The sequence below is a fragment of the Lipomyces tetrasporus genome (genome assembly GCF_029532465.1).
Source record: "Lipomyces tetrasporus strain NRRL Y-64009 chromosome Unknown POJ06scaffold_8, whole genome shotgun sequence".
Classification (NCBI taxonomy): Eukaryota; Fungi; Ascomycota; class Lipomycetes; order Lipomycetales; family Lipomycetaceae; genus Lipomyces; species Lipomyces tetrasporus.
Genome location: NW_026611603.1, coordinates 146403 through 162385, shown reverse-complemented (window position 1 = coordinate 162385; position 15983 = coordinate 146403). Strand labels below are relative to the sequence as shown.

General features: G+C 47.5%; 5 protein-coding genes across 5 annotated transcripts; 2 read left to right on the top strand and 3 right to left on the bottom strand.

Annotated features, from left to right (window-relative positions):
- Nucleotides 1-1464: 1464 nt before the first annotated feature.
- On the bottom strand, nucleotides 1465-3001 carry POJ06DRAFT_282545 (Metallo-dependent phosphatase-like protein; the record flags this gene model as incomplete). The annotated part of the gene is made up of 3 exons (XM_056190038.1): nucleotides 1465-2172; nucleotides 2252-2424; nucleotides 2476-3001. The coding sequence occupies 3 exons, from the start codon at nucleotides 2999-3001 to the stop codon at nucleotides 1465-1467; spliced, it is 1407 nt and encodes a 468-aa protein (XP_056041995.1).
- A 5607-nt stretch (nucleotides 3002-8608) lies between these two features.
- On the bottom strand, nucleotides 8609-9757 carry POJ06DRAFT_257326 (uncharacterized protein). Its single transcript, XM_056188134.1, has one exon. It carries the CDS (start codon nucleotides 9469-9471, stop codon nucleotides 8776-8778), a length of 696 nt encoding a protein of 231 aa, XP_056041994.1. The 5' UTR covers nucleotides 9472-9757; the 3' UTR covers nucleotides 8609-8775.
- Nucleotides 9739-11077, bottom strand: POJ06DRAFT_292131 (uncharacterized protein; the record flags this gene model as incomplete). The annotated part of the gene is made up of 3 exons (XM_056190382.1): nucleotides 9739-10265; nucleotides 10318-10799; nucleotides 10918-11077. 3 exons carry the CDS (start codon nucleotides 11075-11077, stop codon nucleotides 9900-9902), a joined length of 1008 nt encoding a protein of 335 aa, XP_056041993.1. The 3' UTR covers nucleotides 9739-9899.
- A 1356-nt stretch (nucleotides 11078-12433) lies between these two features.
- On the top strand, nucleotides 12434-13288 carry POJ06DRAFT_292120 (uncharacterized protein; the record flags this gene model as incomplete). Its single annotated transcript, XM_056190381.1, has 5 exons — nucleotides 12434-12493; nucleotides 12514-12604; nucleotides 12654-12859; nucleotides 12918-13175; nucleotides 13208-13288. 5 exons carry the CDS (start codon nucleotides 12434-12436, stop codon nucleotides 13286-13288), a joined length of 696 nt encoding a protein of 231 aa, XP_056041992.1.
- A 977-nt stretch (nucleotides 13289-14265) lies between these two features.
- POJ06DRAFT_296415 (chaperonin 10-like protein) lies at nucleotides 14266-15418 on the top strand. The gene is made up of 3 exons (XM_056190547.1): nucleotides 14266-14390; nucleotides 14418-15105; nucleotides 15178-15418. Exons 1-3 carry the CDS (start codon nucleotides 14347-14349, stop codon nucleotides 15397-15399), a joined length of 954 nt encoding a protein of 317 aa, XP_056041991.1. The 5' UTR covers nucleotides 14266-14346; the 3' UTR covers nucleotides 15400-15418.
- Nucleotides 15419-15983: the final 565 nt, after the last annotated feature.

Genomic DNA, 15983 nt, shown 5'->3' with positions numbered 1-15983 from the left:
TGAAGGGCGAAATGCACTAATGTTTTCTCCTGTCGCACTTACACCAATTCGGTGGCTTTAGGATCCTGCAACCTGTAACGACGGGCAGAGATCCAGGCATGGTTTCCAACATGCAATATGCAATAATATTGCATTCAATTTTCATATTGCAATAATACTGTATTGCAGAATCGTATATTGAATGTTGCAATAACATAACTTATTGCAATAATGATTAACGTGGGTGATAAGAGAGCCGCGCAGACAAGCGGGCCGCGCACATTCTACAGCCCCTCCAACGTTTAAGCCCAATTACGACACAATAACAAAGTCAATCAATTAAAACTAATCGGAACTATGTATAATAGACGTTTCTTTATCTCCATCGCAAGTCCTGGCGTTATGTCCGGGTTTACCCCACAGCACAGCGCCGTTGAGCTGGCTCTGTCCTCTTCTTCCGACCACCACTCTCACGCGTTTCGCGCTCCAGCTGCTCAACAACGTCTTTGTGTGCAATCAGGTCTTGCCCGTCTTGTACTGCAAGTGATCCTCCAAGCATGATTCGGGTCCTTTTTGCCCGCCGGCGCTTGCTTAAAGTTTCATTTGCCTTTTGAAGTGTACGGACTTGGTGGCTGAGGAGCGTGACCGTATGAGCTAATGCTTGCGTCCCTTTTGCAAGCCGTTCGACAGCATCATAAATTGGTGTTGGTGAGCTATTTTGATGACTGGCAATGCGACTAATTCAAATTGTGACACAGCCTCTATAGGGTTGTGTGGCGTCTGAGAGATCCAAGGGTTGCCAGTGGGGGAAGGAAGACGCGGAGGTGATGGAGTCCGTACTTTGACATCCAATTTGGACTCGAAAAATGCGACGAGAAAATGCGACGAGAAATTCGACCTTTGTCACGTGGTTAATATGACACTTGATGAGCTCCTCGATTTGGCGACCGTACGCCCGTTTCAGTGGACTGAAGCATCCAACGTCTAGCGGTTGAAGAAGATGGGATGAGTGAGGAGGCATGCAGATTGTGATAATATCCCTTTCCTTGCAAAATTGGTCGAACTCCGCCGAACGGTGACTCGTATGGCCGTCAACTCAGTAGTATGAAGCTCTGACCTGCGGCGGGAGGCCAGCTGCTCCATCAGCCGCACGGTGCCCCCCGACCATAATGTGCTAGCCTACGATCGTAAGAGTATTGTAGAATAATATGGTAGTGTCAGGATTATGCACTAGTGGAATGTCTAGAATGATCTAGGTGTTTCCAGCTGGTCCAGTCGGTAGATCTCTCAACAGAGAGTGCGTGTGCCTGTAGATAGAAGTGGATGCGACTGTAATCCTCCTCTGCTGTAATAATGCAAAATACATTCAAGAAAACTATAGATCAAGCTAGCAGCCCCACCTACGTAACGGTAGCAGTTGGCGCGCTAGCCGTGAAGGTGGCCATTAGAGGTGGTCGTGTTGTTGTTGCTGTCTTTGGGAGCCGTTTATTCAAGACGGCATTTTCTTCTCTTGTAGAGCGTAGCCGAATCCAAAACGGTGCCGTTACCACTTGCAACGAACTCGTGGGTCATATGAGTGCAGTTGTGGAAAGTCAATTTACTCCACCCATAAGTTGCATTGTGGGTGTCAAGGCCAAATCTTGAGTAATTCTGCAGAGGAACCTGGAGGGCATCCAATCCATCGTAGTGACCAGCAGCACCATTTGTGATGTACCATGGAGCAGATGGGTTATCCAACTCATTAGGGTCAACAACTCCATTGTTCAAAGGAGCGTTACGCTCGTATACGTGCGAGTGTCCGGAGAGAACCAGATCGACACCATACTCGATCAGAAGGGGCTCGAAAACATCCTTGCAAGACCAGCAGATGGTGCCAGAAGCATTGGCATGACTAAGATACCAAGGTCTGTGGCCAGCAACAATAATCCATGGGGTCTTGCTGCGGTCGACGCTCTTCAAGTCAGCTTCCAGCCAAGTAGTCTGGGCATTCAAAGTAGCATTGAAAGGACCAGAGTCATCGAACTCGGAACCGCCAACCTCATCGTTTCCAATAAAACCGTGACCAAGGTCAGTTTCAGTATCCAATGTGACGTAGTGGACCATTCCGTGATCGAAAGAGTACCAGAAGTTACCCGTGCCACCGGACTCGGCGCTAGGCATACGGAAGTGGTTGATGTATCCAGTGAAGTTAGTCTGACCAGGGATGCAGATATCTACATCGTAAGTGATGTTATTGGCGGTGTCGACAGTACCGCCATTATCACAGTTGGACTCGTGATTTCCAGGACCCCATGTAGGGCTTGTACGAAGTGACAGGAGTCATCTCGTCGTAGAAGTCGTTCAAAATGGACTCATAGACTTCGTATCCTTCAGCGATGGTGGTGTTAGGGAGGAAACCCTGGATCTCCTCCTTAAGCCAGTAGTCTGCATAGGCAATATCACCAGCTAAAGATTGTCAGTTTAAGGTACCAATGAAAATTAGACAATTGACTTTACGGTGCCAAACGAAGTCAAAGCTATCAATGACCTTCGTGAGAGAATCAATGGTGTTCATTTCGCCAGGCTTGAGAATGTTGTTCTTAGAAGTAGTAGATGCTGCATAGGTGGTCAATCCCTGCGGTCCCATAGCACCCAAGTCGACCACAACAGCGATACTGTAAGGAGTACCATCACCGGCAGGTCTGCTGGTAGTGAAAGAGTACGCAGTAGCATTCTCGTGCAAAAGATGCTCCGGAAGATAGTAGTAAGTAGTATCTGGCTTTAATCCGGTAAGTTTAACGTGATTGTTGTAAGTGAGCGACGTCGCGTACGTGATCGACAAGTTGGAAGAAGCATGCTTAATAAGGGCATGAGGTGAAAGACCGTAGTGGACCGTAGGGCTTGATAGCTGCTCGAACGTGTTCCAGCTGACATACATGCCATTGTCACCTGCATATGCCAATCGAATTTGAGAATTGATCGTGTTGTCGGTGGCCGCGCTGACTGCAGAAAGGAGAGTCGCGACGGCGCTCAAGGCGGCCATCATGTTCTTTTTCATCAACATCGCAGTTAGAAACTAAAATATTCTATATAAGATGAAACACCGGTGTTTCTTTTGAGGGTGGAACAAAATAAGAGGTTCTCTCTTCCACTCTTATTGAATCGCACGCACAGGATACGATCAGAGCTGATTCCGATCTACCGACCTAACATGCATGACATGCATGACATGTGCATTTGCTTGCCACAGTATTGGATAGACCGTTCGCGGCTGAGACTAGTTTCATGCTTTTTCAGGTTGAAATGACAGTTGTGGGACCGGTAGGACGGACCAATGAAGTAGTGAAGACACGCGCAGAATAATCGATGATCGGCTAGCTGGATATCTGACAATATAGGCAATGCCTATATAATCGGCGAATTAGTTTGGTGGGACAACTGGGCAATGAAGTCCTGACACCCCACCACGTGCCGCCTGAACAAAAAAATATTGGTGGACCCTGGACCCTGTACATACCGAAGTATAACCTGTGGTTCAGGGGCCTGAACCAAGGATCGTCCCGAGACAAGGTCATTCAGCCGCGCGTCGTCGGCTGTTTGCCGGTTTCTATTATCACAGAACATAATAATAATAATAAGCGCTCAGGTGGCGGATCCGGATATCCGCCAAAAATTTCCATATCCGCGATCCGCCATCCGCCTTTTTGAAGTTGAGAGATACCGACGGATACCTGGCGGATATCCGCCAAATCCGCCAATCCGCCTTCCAAAATTTGCGCTAAGCCACTAACGTGATAATTTTGAATTTCTTACATGGAGCAGGTAGACCAAAGCGCTTTGCTTGATCTGGTATTTTCGTCGGTGATCGCCGCGATCCGTAAACATGTGCGCCGCGGGAATCATTGTTCTCGGAGACATTGGACAGATTGTTCGGTACTGTGCGAGCTCTTGTATTCATGACTACATTTTGGCATTTATGTTCGGTCATGTCGGTGTACTCCGTGGGCATCGCGTGAACTACTGTCTCGGTCTCGCGCGACACTTACACCTAAGGTGCTCGGCTATTGCGTCATTTGTAATTGTCCTTTGTTTAAAAGTGTTTATTGGATGTAGAGGTTCTGGAAGAGAAATTGGAAGAATATAAGAATTCTTGAAGATCCGTCATGCCTCTTAATAATATTCTACATTCTATCAACTGTCCAAAGATCGTATTCTATACTTAATCTCAACGACCTCTAAATCAACCAATCAAAAATGATCGCATGAACACTCGTCGAAACAGACCTGATTACTTCTTGCTCAATGATGGAATCGATGAAGAAGCATCGCCATCCACCAGCTTCAGCTTGAGTCGTTCGCAGAGATCCAGGTGGAGGAGTTCTCGACCTCAACCGGAATTCTCGACGAGTCTTGCTCCATTACAGGAACCTCCCCGGCATCCGGACTTTCAAAACCCTCCCCGGCATCCGGACTTTCAAAACCCTCCCCGGCATCCGGACTTTCAAAACCTACATCCACTATAGGGGTGGGTACGATTTGCGAGCAACTCGTAACTCGTAATCGTATAGTCTATACGATTACTATACGATTAGCTGTAAAAGTTTACGATTAACTATACGAGCAATCACCTGAGTCGCTCGCAAAAAATCGTATAGTCAGGCACGTGACCTAACGCTTAATAAGGTTTAAAAGAAGAATGAAGTACAAATGCCTAATTGTGGAATAAGGTCGTAGTCTAGATCGCAGTTGTTTCACATTACGGCATTCAGATTACGGCAGTTTGTTTCAGATTACGGCAGGTGGAGGCCGAATGTTGTCAAGGGTTAGATGAGGATAAGGTATAAAATGGCTGCATGTATCTATAGTCAAATAGAAGATAACGCCAACAATCCTTCTGCCCCAATTACAACACTAATTACATGTCCGATTCCTTCGCGTATTGATCTGCCAGTAATGTGAGTGTCCTCATAGTCCCCGATTCCAACGAGTTCGTGATAGGACATGTTAGTTGTAGATGTCGATCTAGCAGAGTCCTTGATAGACCAATTCCGACAGTGCTTGCAAGTTATGTGAATCTGGTCAACGGAGGAGAGGAGTGGTTACCCTGCCGAGGCTCGGCATACAAATCCGCACGTTACCCTCCCGGCGGGACAGGATAGCCGGTTTTTTTTTTTTTGCTTCGACCTATTATAGGGGAGTAAGTACGGTAGGAGTAGGGGAACGCCATACGAAAAACCGGGCTTACCCTGTCGTTACCCGGTAAAGCTTCGTTGCAGGGTGCCGTTGCTCAGTACTAAAAGTGTAGGGGAGGTGTAGGGAACGCTAAGAATAAGCCCTAACCCGTGGGAAAAGTGCGTTGCCAAGGCGGTGTGCTACTTGCAACGTACGGCCTTCTCGCCAGGCGTGCTAGGGCTAGGGCTGATTTTGCTGCAGCCATGCGCTCAAGATCGGTGCAGCCATGCCGACGTTCAGCATATCCGCCAAACGAAATGCGCACTTCCAAAGCATATCCGCCAAATCTATGCACACTTCTGGGTCATTGCGAGGGTGGTGGAAGCGGGCATCTCGTGGTCTCCGACCTAGGCCAGTATGTTAGTTTCTCATTCTAAAATGTACTAATATAATGAATTACATTGCTCAATTAGGAAAGTTTCTGAAAGCGATGTTTTGGTTGAAATATGAGGATTGTTGTGTTGTGGAGGCACAGATGCGCGTTTTCGTTGCGAAGCCGCGCCAAAACTGAAGCTAATTCTGAATTTGCTAAATATGCAAACCATGATTTCTGGATATTCAACGCAAGTTGTGAAATTAAATGGTAATTAAGTACTGCAATTTCTGTTTGACTGTTTCATCTGTCCGGTGACCCTAATGACGGCTGGTTTGAGTGAGCTCGTACAGAACATGATTAAGTAATACGTTATATCCTTTTTAAAGGACGATCTCTATTTCTTTTCCGACTTCTTACCTTTTTGTATCGAAATAACCCTGACCCTTCTTTTTTCCATTGTAGACACGTGTTGATTTTAAGAAGATAATATTGCGAATCTTTAATTTTAGTTTCTAATAATAATTATTGTATCGCCATAAATGGTGCATCTATACTTATGAGGGTATCTAGAGTTCTTGCCTACCTATCTGTTCTCTCTCTATTTTTTTTGTCTGCTCTGCTTTAATATGCTGTCGAAAAACCTCGCCGACTGACATCTTGCTAGCGCAAGAGGCTGCCGAAGATAGGCGTCTCATTGCAAAGTTGCTCAGATCCAACAGCAGAAGGAGCAGTACTCTTGTCCTGATGGCAACAAGACGACTCCTTGGCTCAAGCATACCAAATGGCCGATCTAGTTTCAAGACCGAGCCCTTAATGCGATTATCGCATCGGCTCAGAAACCCAGTTCTCGATCTTCTACGGGTCAAGAAGGCTTCTATCTAGGGTATTAGCAAGCTGCCCCGCTCGTGAGTCCTTCATACAATAAAGCAAAGCTCTGCATCCTTATAGAAGCAGACGACCAGATGTTTGCTCATGCAGAAGCCACACTCAGCCAGACGTCCCACCGGTTGCGCTGTTGGCTCAAGAGCTACCACATGGATTCCTTCTACCCTAGAGCGGTTAATTAGGAGATGGGTGATCACGATTACAGTTGCTATGCCAGTTTCTCGGCAATGTCGGAGCCGTCACAGCGTAACAGGATCTACAACCTCCACCTACGTCCCGACAGCATTCGAATAATAGAGCAGATTGTATCTCTTCTTGACGTGGTACACAAGGTAGAGAACACAGAGGAAGATAAGGCTCTAAATAATATGAGATGGTCCCCACAGTCCACCGAAACCGTTCTAATTCATTTCAACGTTTTCTTTTATCCAGATTACGCAAATCATAAATATACTTCCCTGGCTGTTCGTCGAGCAATGCAATCCACATAAAAACGACTTCAATATGTCCTGCATCTCTTTTCATGTTTTCACATCACATTGAGTCGAATAGCGAATACGATTTATACGAATAAAAAGTAAAACCGCCAATATTTGCATTCGCTACAAACAAAATCGAAATGCCTGAGAAATCTATGTACAAGGCGTTGCGGATTTCCAACAAAAGGTTGATTATGAATCACTCCGGGTCACACTATTTTGCATAAAAACAGTTGGGACATCCCACATTTTACCGCTTAGATCCGGCTGTTCGTAAATTTGTTCCACCCGTTTAAAGACGTCGTAACCACGTCGCTCATACCAGTCCTGGTTGGTCACCTTTGAACAGCAATCAGTAAACGCGCTCTCAAGAGAAAAGAGACGACGTCATACCACGGGGTAAGGAATGCCAAAAGCTTTCCACGGTTTTCATCACGAGTGAATTCCCTAGCAATCATCTCGAGAGCAAGCGCTTTCGCGCACAAAGGTTCATTAGCGGCCATGTTCTCAACTGCATCCATCGCAGCTCGACCAAGCCCATTGCCTTGCAACGTTCTTGAGATGTAGAACGTACTGATACAGTAGAGACCTTGTGACCGATCAGCGAGACTTCGATCAGCATTCTCAGAATCTAGCGATATATGACCGACGGGAATAACAACCGCGGTGTGTCAGGTAATGCACGTGGGCACGTGGCTTCCCTCCAAATAAGGAGGCTGAGTCGAGGATCGACTCCTTCTCTGACTGAAATTGTATGATATGCCGAGCTAATTTGTTATCTCTGTCGGGGTCATCGTCGGAAAGCACCTATAATTGAAGTCAGCCGAGTTATATGAGACAGCGGGAAACCCATACCACTCATTAGATCGCTATCTTGCCGTCAATCTGCAAAGTTCGCCATTTTTCGATCATGTCTGATCTCCAGCCGCAGGCCACTCTTTGCTCGTATAATCGTTGTCTGTGTTCACTAGAATTTGGATTCCAAGAAATAAGGACGACGTAATACGGGAGGTTAAATAAGTATAGAGACCAGCATTGATAGGAGCATGACAGGCCGCGCGGCCGCGGTCAGCCGCCCGGTTCATACGCATCTTTAAGCTGTCCAGGGTACAAGCACTGGATATAGTAGTGTTAGAGCCCTATCGACTATCCTTATTAGAGTTTGGTGTACCCCTATAGAAGTAAGCTGCCATTCAGGGGGCTGAACGCCTGAACAAAAGTAGGGCTGTTCACGATACGATATCGCCGGGGTTTTCCCATATCGCATATCGTCAGAGATCCAATCAACTACATCAACTACATATTTTTTGTCTGTGTGGAGTAAGTGTATATTAATAAGCGAGACTTGAATGTAGTGTATCAACGGGCGCCTCAAATGTAGATGGTGTAAGTGTAGTTGACTTCAGTGTATGGGGTGACCCACTATGACTGTCACCGTCCCCTCAGTAGAAGCCTACCTAAGATTTTATGCCAATTTTGAAGTCGTCTTGAGTAAAAATACCATACTACCATGTAGGCTGCCTCTCTGCTGTTTGCCCTTGAACAATTTAAATCATTTCTTCAGCAACCAGTTCTTGCGCCTTACCAATAAGCCACGATAGCTCCCGTCTTCTGAACTCGTCATCATTGAGGTGCATGCTCTCAAGCTGTCTTTTCTCCTCCATGATTGAAAGGAACAAAGGATTTAGGTCATTGGTAATACCAGCACGAAACCATGACCTCAACACTTGACACATTCCATTGTATGGCAGCTTTGCGATCATGCGAGAGTCGATTCCATGATATGCCGGCGCCCTGCCGGTATAGTTATATCTTGAGCTGCCGCAAATCATATATCTCATCGCGAACGGACCGTTCTGTGAGCACCCGAGAGGGTCTTTTGCCACCTGAGTTAAGCCGTAAGAATCAAGCAAATTGCTCGCTAGCGCAGAGAATTATGAGGCGTCTCGGTTCGTCGGAATCCACAAAGCCAACACCTGTACCGATTTCGACTAGGAGATCCTCTTTAGTGAACTTGGACAAAATGGTCTTCAAAAATATTTCCGAAGATAATGCGTCACGTCCACGGCTATTGAAGCCGGATGAAAGATGGTTTGTCGGAGGTGGATGCCTCTTCATTGCAAGGCTCCAATCTTCCTCATCACGCGCTAACCACGCGGCTTGGCTGCAGGGCAATGGCATGTTAAGGATGAGTACGTCATTACTCATTAAGTGGTTCATAGTACGGCAATTGCTTTCCTGTACTATGATCACGATTGCTGTAGAAATTGAGAATGTTGGCGAAGAAAAATATTCTCCTTGCTGTCTCGGTGATCCTCCACCGGGCCCATATTGATGTGGCTGTCCGACATGGGGCCGAATTCGGCTCTGAGAAAACATTGACATCGGGTTGCGAATCTCAGGATATGATCGAAGATAGCGTTCTGTCATCTGCGAAGTAAATGCGAGTTTAGTGCCATCCAGGAAAATCGAATGAGACCGAGAAGGAAAGAGGAGAATAGAAAGAGACAAGAGGGAGGGGAACGGGTAGAAGGAGCGCCGTACCTTCAGAAGAAAAGGTGAAATAAACTCGCGGAGTATGCTTCCATGCATCGGATTCATCGCTAACGCTGTCCCTCAGCTCCAAGCTCTCGTATATCAGCATGGCATGCAATGCATCCCATTGCTGCATACAATGGTAGGACGGCTAATTGGTGGGTCAGCATTTGGGTTAGGCATAATTAGGCTTCAGCAGCACGCACAAAACTTCCAATCAATCTCTCCCGTGCAGCGTCCATGGTCCGCCTGAAGAATCGATTACGTCCGGAAAATTTATACCGCTGCTGCAGCAGATCGCCATCGGGGTCAGAGGTAAATAAGTCATGTCAGGAACAACATTACTATAGAGCGAATAGAGCGACAGGTGGAGAATTGGAGAAACGAAGGAACCCTTCATTAGCAATGAAGGATATTCGCCCAGTACGCGGACGAGTGCGAGCGAGGTCGAGGGTGATGGAGGGGTCGCGGCTGAGCTCCCAGAGCTCACGCCATCACTCGAAGACGACGCAAGTCGCGCGGGTTCTGAAATGTCCCTGGACGCCGGTGAAAGCCAGAGCGTAGAAGATCATGGCTGTCGCGGGGAACGAGGTGTCCATACCGACGGTGATAATGAAGACGCTGAAGAAGTAGTATGTCCAGTAAATTGTGTGCGGGGGTCGAGCCGCGGCGAGGATGGATCCAACAAGGTAGGCGACCTTTCCAACAACCATGATCCACGACGCAGGAACCTTGCCAACCAACTTGCCAACGGCCAGAGCGGAGATCAAACCGGAAGGAATGACAGGAGTAAACCACGCCGCCATTTGGACGGCAGTCGTACCACTGATGTTGAGCGCGACTTGTCCGATGTAGAAGACCTATGTTCGGCATTAGTTTTGATGTTTTTGTTGGGTCAAGAGTGGAACTCACCCAGATACCAAAGCACGCCCAGCCGGTTGCCGTGCACGCAAAGACGAACGCAATATCCGAATTGAAAGCAGCGAGGGGCAGAATGGGTGCCTTGGCCAAATAGACCTCAATACAGAAGAAGGCCGCCCCGACCTGGTTCCATGCAAAGTTGAACAACAACAGGGCTGTTACACCCGTCAGTCCGCCCGGGATGTCCAAACCCTCGAGCTTCTTACGCAACGACCGATTCCGTTCCGGCTGCACCGGCAGAGGCGGGTGGTCCAGGCGGCGAAGGCTGCGACGCCAGCCATCGCAATGGCCTGGCTCCAGTAGATCCACGGCCACCAGCCAGCGCGAATAGGCCGCCGAACAAGAAACCGGCAATGGCGCCAAAGGGGGCGGATCCGCGAACCAGGAGAACGATATATTCTTGCGCTGGCCGGGCGAGTACGACTGGCCCAAGATGGCCAGGCCGTTGGGCAAGGTCAGCGCGGGGCCATGCCCTGGAAGACCCGTGCAAAGACGAAGAACACATGCGTGGAGTAGACGGCGAGACCGGCGACGAGGGACCACAAGGCGTACCAGGTCATGCCGATGACGAAGACCCTCTTGTTACCAAACCATCGCCCAGACGGCCGCCGATGAGGATGAAGGTGCCGATGGTGAGACTGTAGCCGGCGATCAGCCAGGACAGCTGGCCCTGGTTGGAGATCCCGAAGGACTCCCCGATCACGCCGACGGTGCACAGCGTGTTTCCCAAGACGACCTGGTTGGTGAACATGGCTGTGCAGAGAGTGCCGATGAAGAGGATCTGCCCCGGGGTGGACAATGCCTCGGCGGGGTAGACGTTTCCATCTTCTAGCACTGCCCCAAATTATTCGTAGATATGACACCGAGTTCATCCAAGAGGCTGACAGCCGCTATCACCCAACTAAGGAGCTGTGACTCCCCAAGATCTGGTTGCACGTTGGGCGACTAGTTCCAGTAGTAAAGTTGAGGGATACTTGGCACAGACACCACCGGCGGTTTCCGGTTGCAGGCTTGCTTTTGTTGCCGCACAATACTTTTTTTTGGGATGACCTCGAACAGACAGTCCTGACATTGAACAACTCACCCTAACCTGGCGACATTTGCCCCGACACGACACCCTCGTCTTTGTGTGACTCAATATACATCTAGAGATGAATGCGACCAAAGAGAGGAGTATCTGGCAGCCCAATACATGCGGTACCCAAATTTGGTAAAATCCGGATGCCCATGCTCGGGGCGAGCTTTCCAATATCGACCCTATCAGACATCTGCAGCATGGTCAGGATGAGGTGGGTATGCTCAGGTATGCCCTTAGGCCTCGGTCTAAATCTATGACCCTACATCACCCATCAGCTATTCATAAGCTATCGAAAATGCAGAAGTACTGACATTTTTTTGACGCGACTGCTTGTCAGGTGCCGAAAATGAAGACGTCGGCGCGAAGCTTGTGTTAGCGCGATATAATGTTAAGAGGAGACTCCTTTGCAGACAGAGTGCCTGGCAACGGCCCTTGATTATTTCTGAATTCCTGCTGTCAATGCGCGTCGTAACGGTACTTGTTGCGGTTGTCGCTGGTTAATGAACGAATATTTGCTTGCAACAGCATTCAGACTTTCGTGTCCAGATGTTGCCCCAAACGCGCCAACCTTCACTTGGCCGTGATATGTATGACGCCGTCACTCGATATTTGAGCCTCCTTATCTTCTCGCTGGTCACAGAGTCAGCGGTTTCCCAATGAGCAGGAATCAAACCCATAACCATTATGAGTATCTAGTCCTGCCCTATGGGCTGACTAATGCTCCTGCTACCGTTCAGCGGTTCATCAATGATACATTCGTCCCTTCCTAGACGAATTGTGGTAGTTTATCTGGACGATATGTTGATATCCTCTCGCTCACTCGAGGAGCTTCATCAGGATGTCCGTCTCAAGGATGGTCGAGTGCCGCACGTCCGCAATTGGCTGGGAAATTGGCTGGGTATAAGCTCGAACGGATAGAGACGTCGTCTTCTATTAAAATAAGCTCGGCATTTCTTGGCCGGTAGCAGGGCTACAGGCCGAGATGTTCACTTTTACCTCTTTTCAGAGTCTGAGAAGCCTCTCGGTGGAATGCGATTGAATCCATCGGTAACGCAGAAAAACTCTCTCTCTATGCTCGGCATCCTCATTGTTGCATCTGGTCCATATAGAGTCACATTGAGAAGACCGGAATCGACCTGATGCCAACTGATGATGCTCTCAAGCCAGGTCATTATGACATAAGACCACATTCTCGCAAAGGTAACATATCTTCTCATGAGTCCTTCTGCTGCTTCTGAGGTTTAGAAAGACACAATATCTATCACCGACGAGCCGTGCATTACCCGAATTCTTTCAAGAACTGTCACCGGCAGTGATGATATTTTCCGAGCTCGGGTCCGTGAGAGAGATGGGAAGTGCGTGATAACTGGCGTTGTGAACACAGAGATTAGTTGGAATGATTGGACAGGCTTTGAAGCCGCCCACATCTTCCCACTCTCCAGCGAAGAATATTTCGTGCAGAACGGATTCGAACCGAATAGGACTGCGTGACACGGGGATAAATTCATGCCAGAATGAACTGCTTATGCTGTCTAATATCCATCAGAAATTTGATAGTTTTAGCTTCTCGATCAACCCAGATGATGGCTATAAGATAACCTGTTTCGATACGGATATTTTCAGAATAGAACTTGACCCTATTTGTCGAGATCACAACAATGAGAAAGGTGTAAGAGACGAACTCCTAAAGTGGCATTTTCGTCAAGCAGCATTGGCCAATATGAGGGGCGCTGGAGAGCCGATCTTTGAGATGGACTTTCCACCAGGTAGTGTACTCGCCTTCTACTATAGAAGATGATTTAGAAAATTCCTAAGACAAGGGCTAGGAGGCCCCTGGAGGAGGAAATTGTTGATCCAGCGGGAAGCTATCTAGCTATTGTCTAATTAGGCAAGTTACTAGCTTATTTGGTTATGTCTCGTGATAAATTACGAATAACGAATATTGCTGAAATCCGCGAATATTCGTATTCGCACAGCCCTAATCGGTGGTCTCTCCATCTCGGTCAATCGTGGAGTATTTCGATAAACCGGCAAAATTTCTTAAATCAGAAGTATTGTTCTCAGCTAAGGTGCCGGATCTCTTCAATCTTCTTGCACCTACATTATACCTTTTAACCGTTTACCGGACGTAAATGCAACTAAGTAGGGAATTTTAGTCCATCAATTAATAATTAGGTTGCTATGGCGAGTTACCATTCGTTCATCCTCACTAAAACGTGTAATTGCGGCATAAGTTTTGTAAGGTTATCAGCCACATCAATGATACCCGTGCTTCTCGGAGGTAGGATACATGGGAATATTGGTTTAGGAATGTATCCAGTACAAATACGATTTTTAGCAACTAGTCTCAACAATAAGAAAAATTACTAGATTAAGTTGGTATCAACGTGTCATTTGGGATTAATGCGGTTTCAGATTATCGGCGTTCAGCTATGTAATATCGGCGGCCTCGTTCGCTTTGCTATAATATTCCCGATAATCCCCGATATCACCAAATCGTGACCATATAGAATAGCGACCAGTCCTGGGACCAAGAATGTAAATGAAATACACTCCTTGCAGTCCAGGTCCATTGGGAGTGGTGTCAATTTTAGTCATGCAGCGTATGGAAGCATATATGGCTCCCTGACATCATTCGTGGCTTTCCATGCATTAAGTTTGAGCCGTTTGAATCGCCTAGGTTGACCGGGTTTTCGCACACCGACGCTTGGTCAAGCGTAAGCAGGTTGCATTAGCTTCGCTGCCTCGCCGTTGAACCCGTAGTAGAGTTAAGAGGGGTGACTAAGGTTAAACTACAAGTTACCCTTGACCCTTTACAAAAATTAACATCTCCTGTTCGTTCGACATCAAATCAGAGTTATCGCAAAAGCATATAAAGCAGTTCGCACTCAGAGACCTTTCCACAATTCGGTACAATCTTCATACTCACGCAAAACATTATAATGCCCACCAAAGTTAAGTGTCTTGCTTCACTCGAGGCCGGCAAGTATCCCGTTCCGTCAACTGTCGCCAGACGTGACCTGGGGCTTGACGACATTGAGATCAAGATCCTGTATTGTGGTATTTGTCACTCCGACATTCACCACGTGCGCAACAACTGGGGACCTGATGGCTACGCCTACCCAGTGGTTCCTGGACATGAGATAGTTGGTAAAGTTTTTCGTGTTGGCACTGAAGTTTCTAAATTCAAGGTTGGAGATTCTGTTGGTGTGGGTTGCATGGTAGACTCATGCCAGACTTGTGCAACCTGCAAGAATGACCGAGAGCAGTACTGCGACTCCGCGACGTTCACTTATGGGAGCGTCGACCGTCGTGATGGCTCTCGTACTTATGGTGGCTACACCGAGACGATTGTTGTCACCGAGAAGTTTGTGCTTTCCATACCGGAAAGCCTTGACCTTGCTGGGGCAGCACCACTCCTTTGTGCTGGCATCACAACTTATTCCCCGCTCCGTCGCTGGGGTGCCCATCCTGGCTCGAAAGTCGGCGTTGTTGGTCTTGGTGGTCTCGGTCATATGGCTTTGAAGCTTGCTAAAGCTATGGGCGCGGATGTTACTCTCTTCAGCCGTTCTCATGGGAAGGCCGAGGATGCTAAACGTCTTGGGGCCGATCAATTTTTAATATCCCTCGACCCTGAGCAGATGGAGACTGCAGCGGGCCAATTCGACCTGATCATTGACACCGTTCCGTACAAGCACGACGTGAACCCTTACGTTAAGGCGCTTGTTCCTGAAGGTTCTCTTGTGCTCGTTGGGTATTTTGGCCCTTTAGAGCCCACAGTTAATTCAGCCCCTCTTGTGCTGCGGAGCCAGAATTTGGCAGGTTCGCTTATTGGAGGAATTAAGGAGACACAGGAGATGCTTGAATTTTGTGGCCAGCATAAAATTATGTCCGACATCGAGGTGATTGATGCCCGGGATTTGCACTCTGCTTATGAGCGCCTGGTGAAAGGTGATGTTATGCAGCGTTTTGTCATCGACATTACCACTCTATAGACCTAAAATTGTAATGTATTCCTTAATAATACTTGTTTACGATTTTGCTAAGACTAAGTGACCGACAGTTTGGAGAGTAGAGTGAATGTCAAGTACGGCACGTTCTTTCTAGTCCCTGGGCTAAGGTTAAGCAACGCGGTTTAATGACTCCACGATCTGGCAATGTAAGCTCATAAAAAATAGGTTCGTAGTTTTAAGATAATATGATTTTGCATGAAATCAATGTACCAACGCCTCTTAGTTCTCTTTTCCGTAACTTTGGACAAAATCGTTTTGCCGCATCCTTCTGTGTCTTGCGAAGATGCTTTTCAATGACGTCAAACGCTTCAATCGACTGTGGTACTGAAATCACGACATTTAAGCCAATACTGATATGAGTTTGTAACTGCGGTCTATGCATTTCTATCCTCGAAAACACCCATAAACGTGTATATTCCATTCAAGCTTAGGGAAAAAATTCGTAAACATAAAGGTGTACCAAGCTTCCTTAACTTCGTTTACTGTCAATCCGGTATCCAATCCGGCATCAATCCAGCCTTGAGTTGGGCTTCGAGGTCACCAAGACTGCTGTTAATGCCGAAATG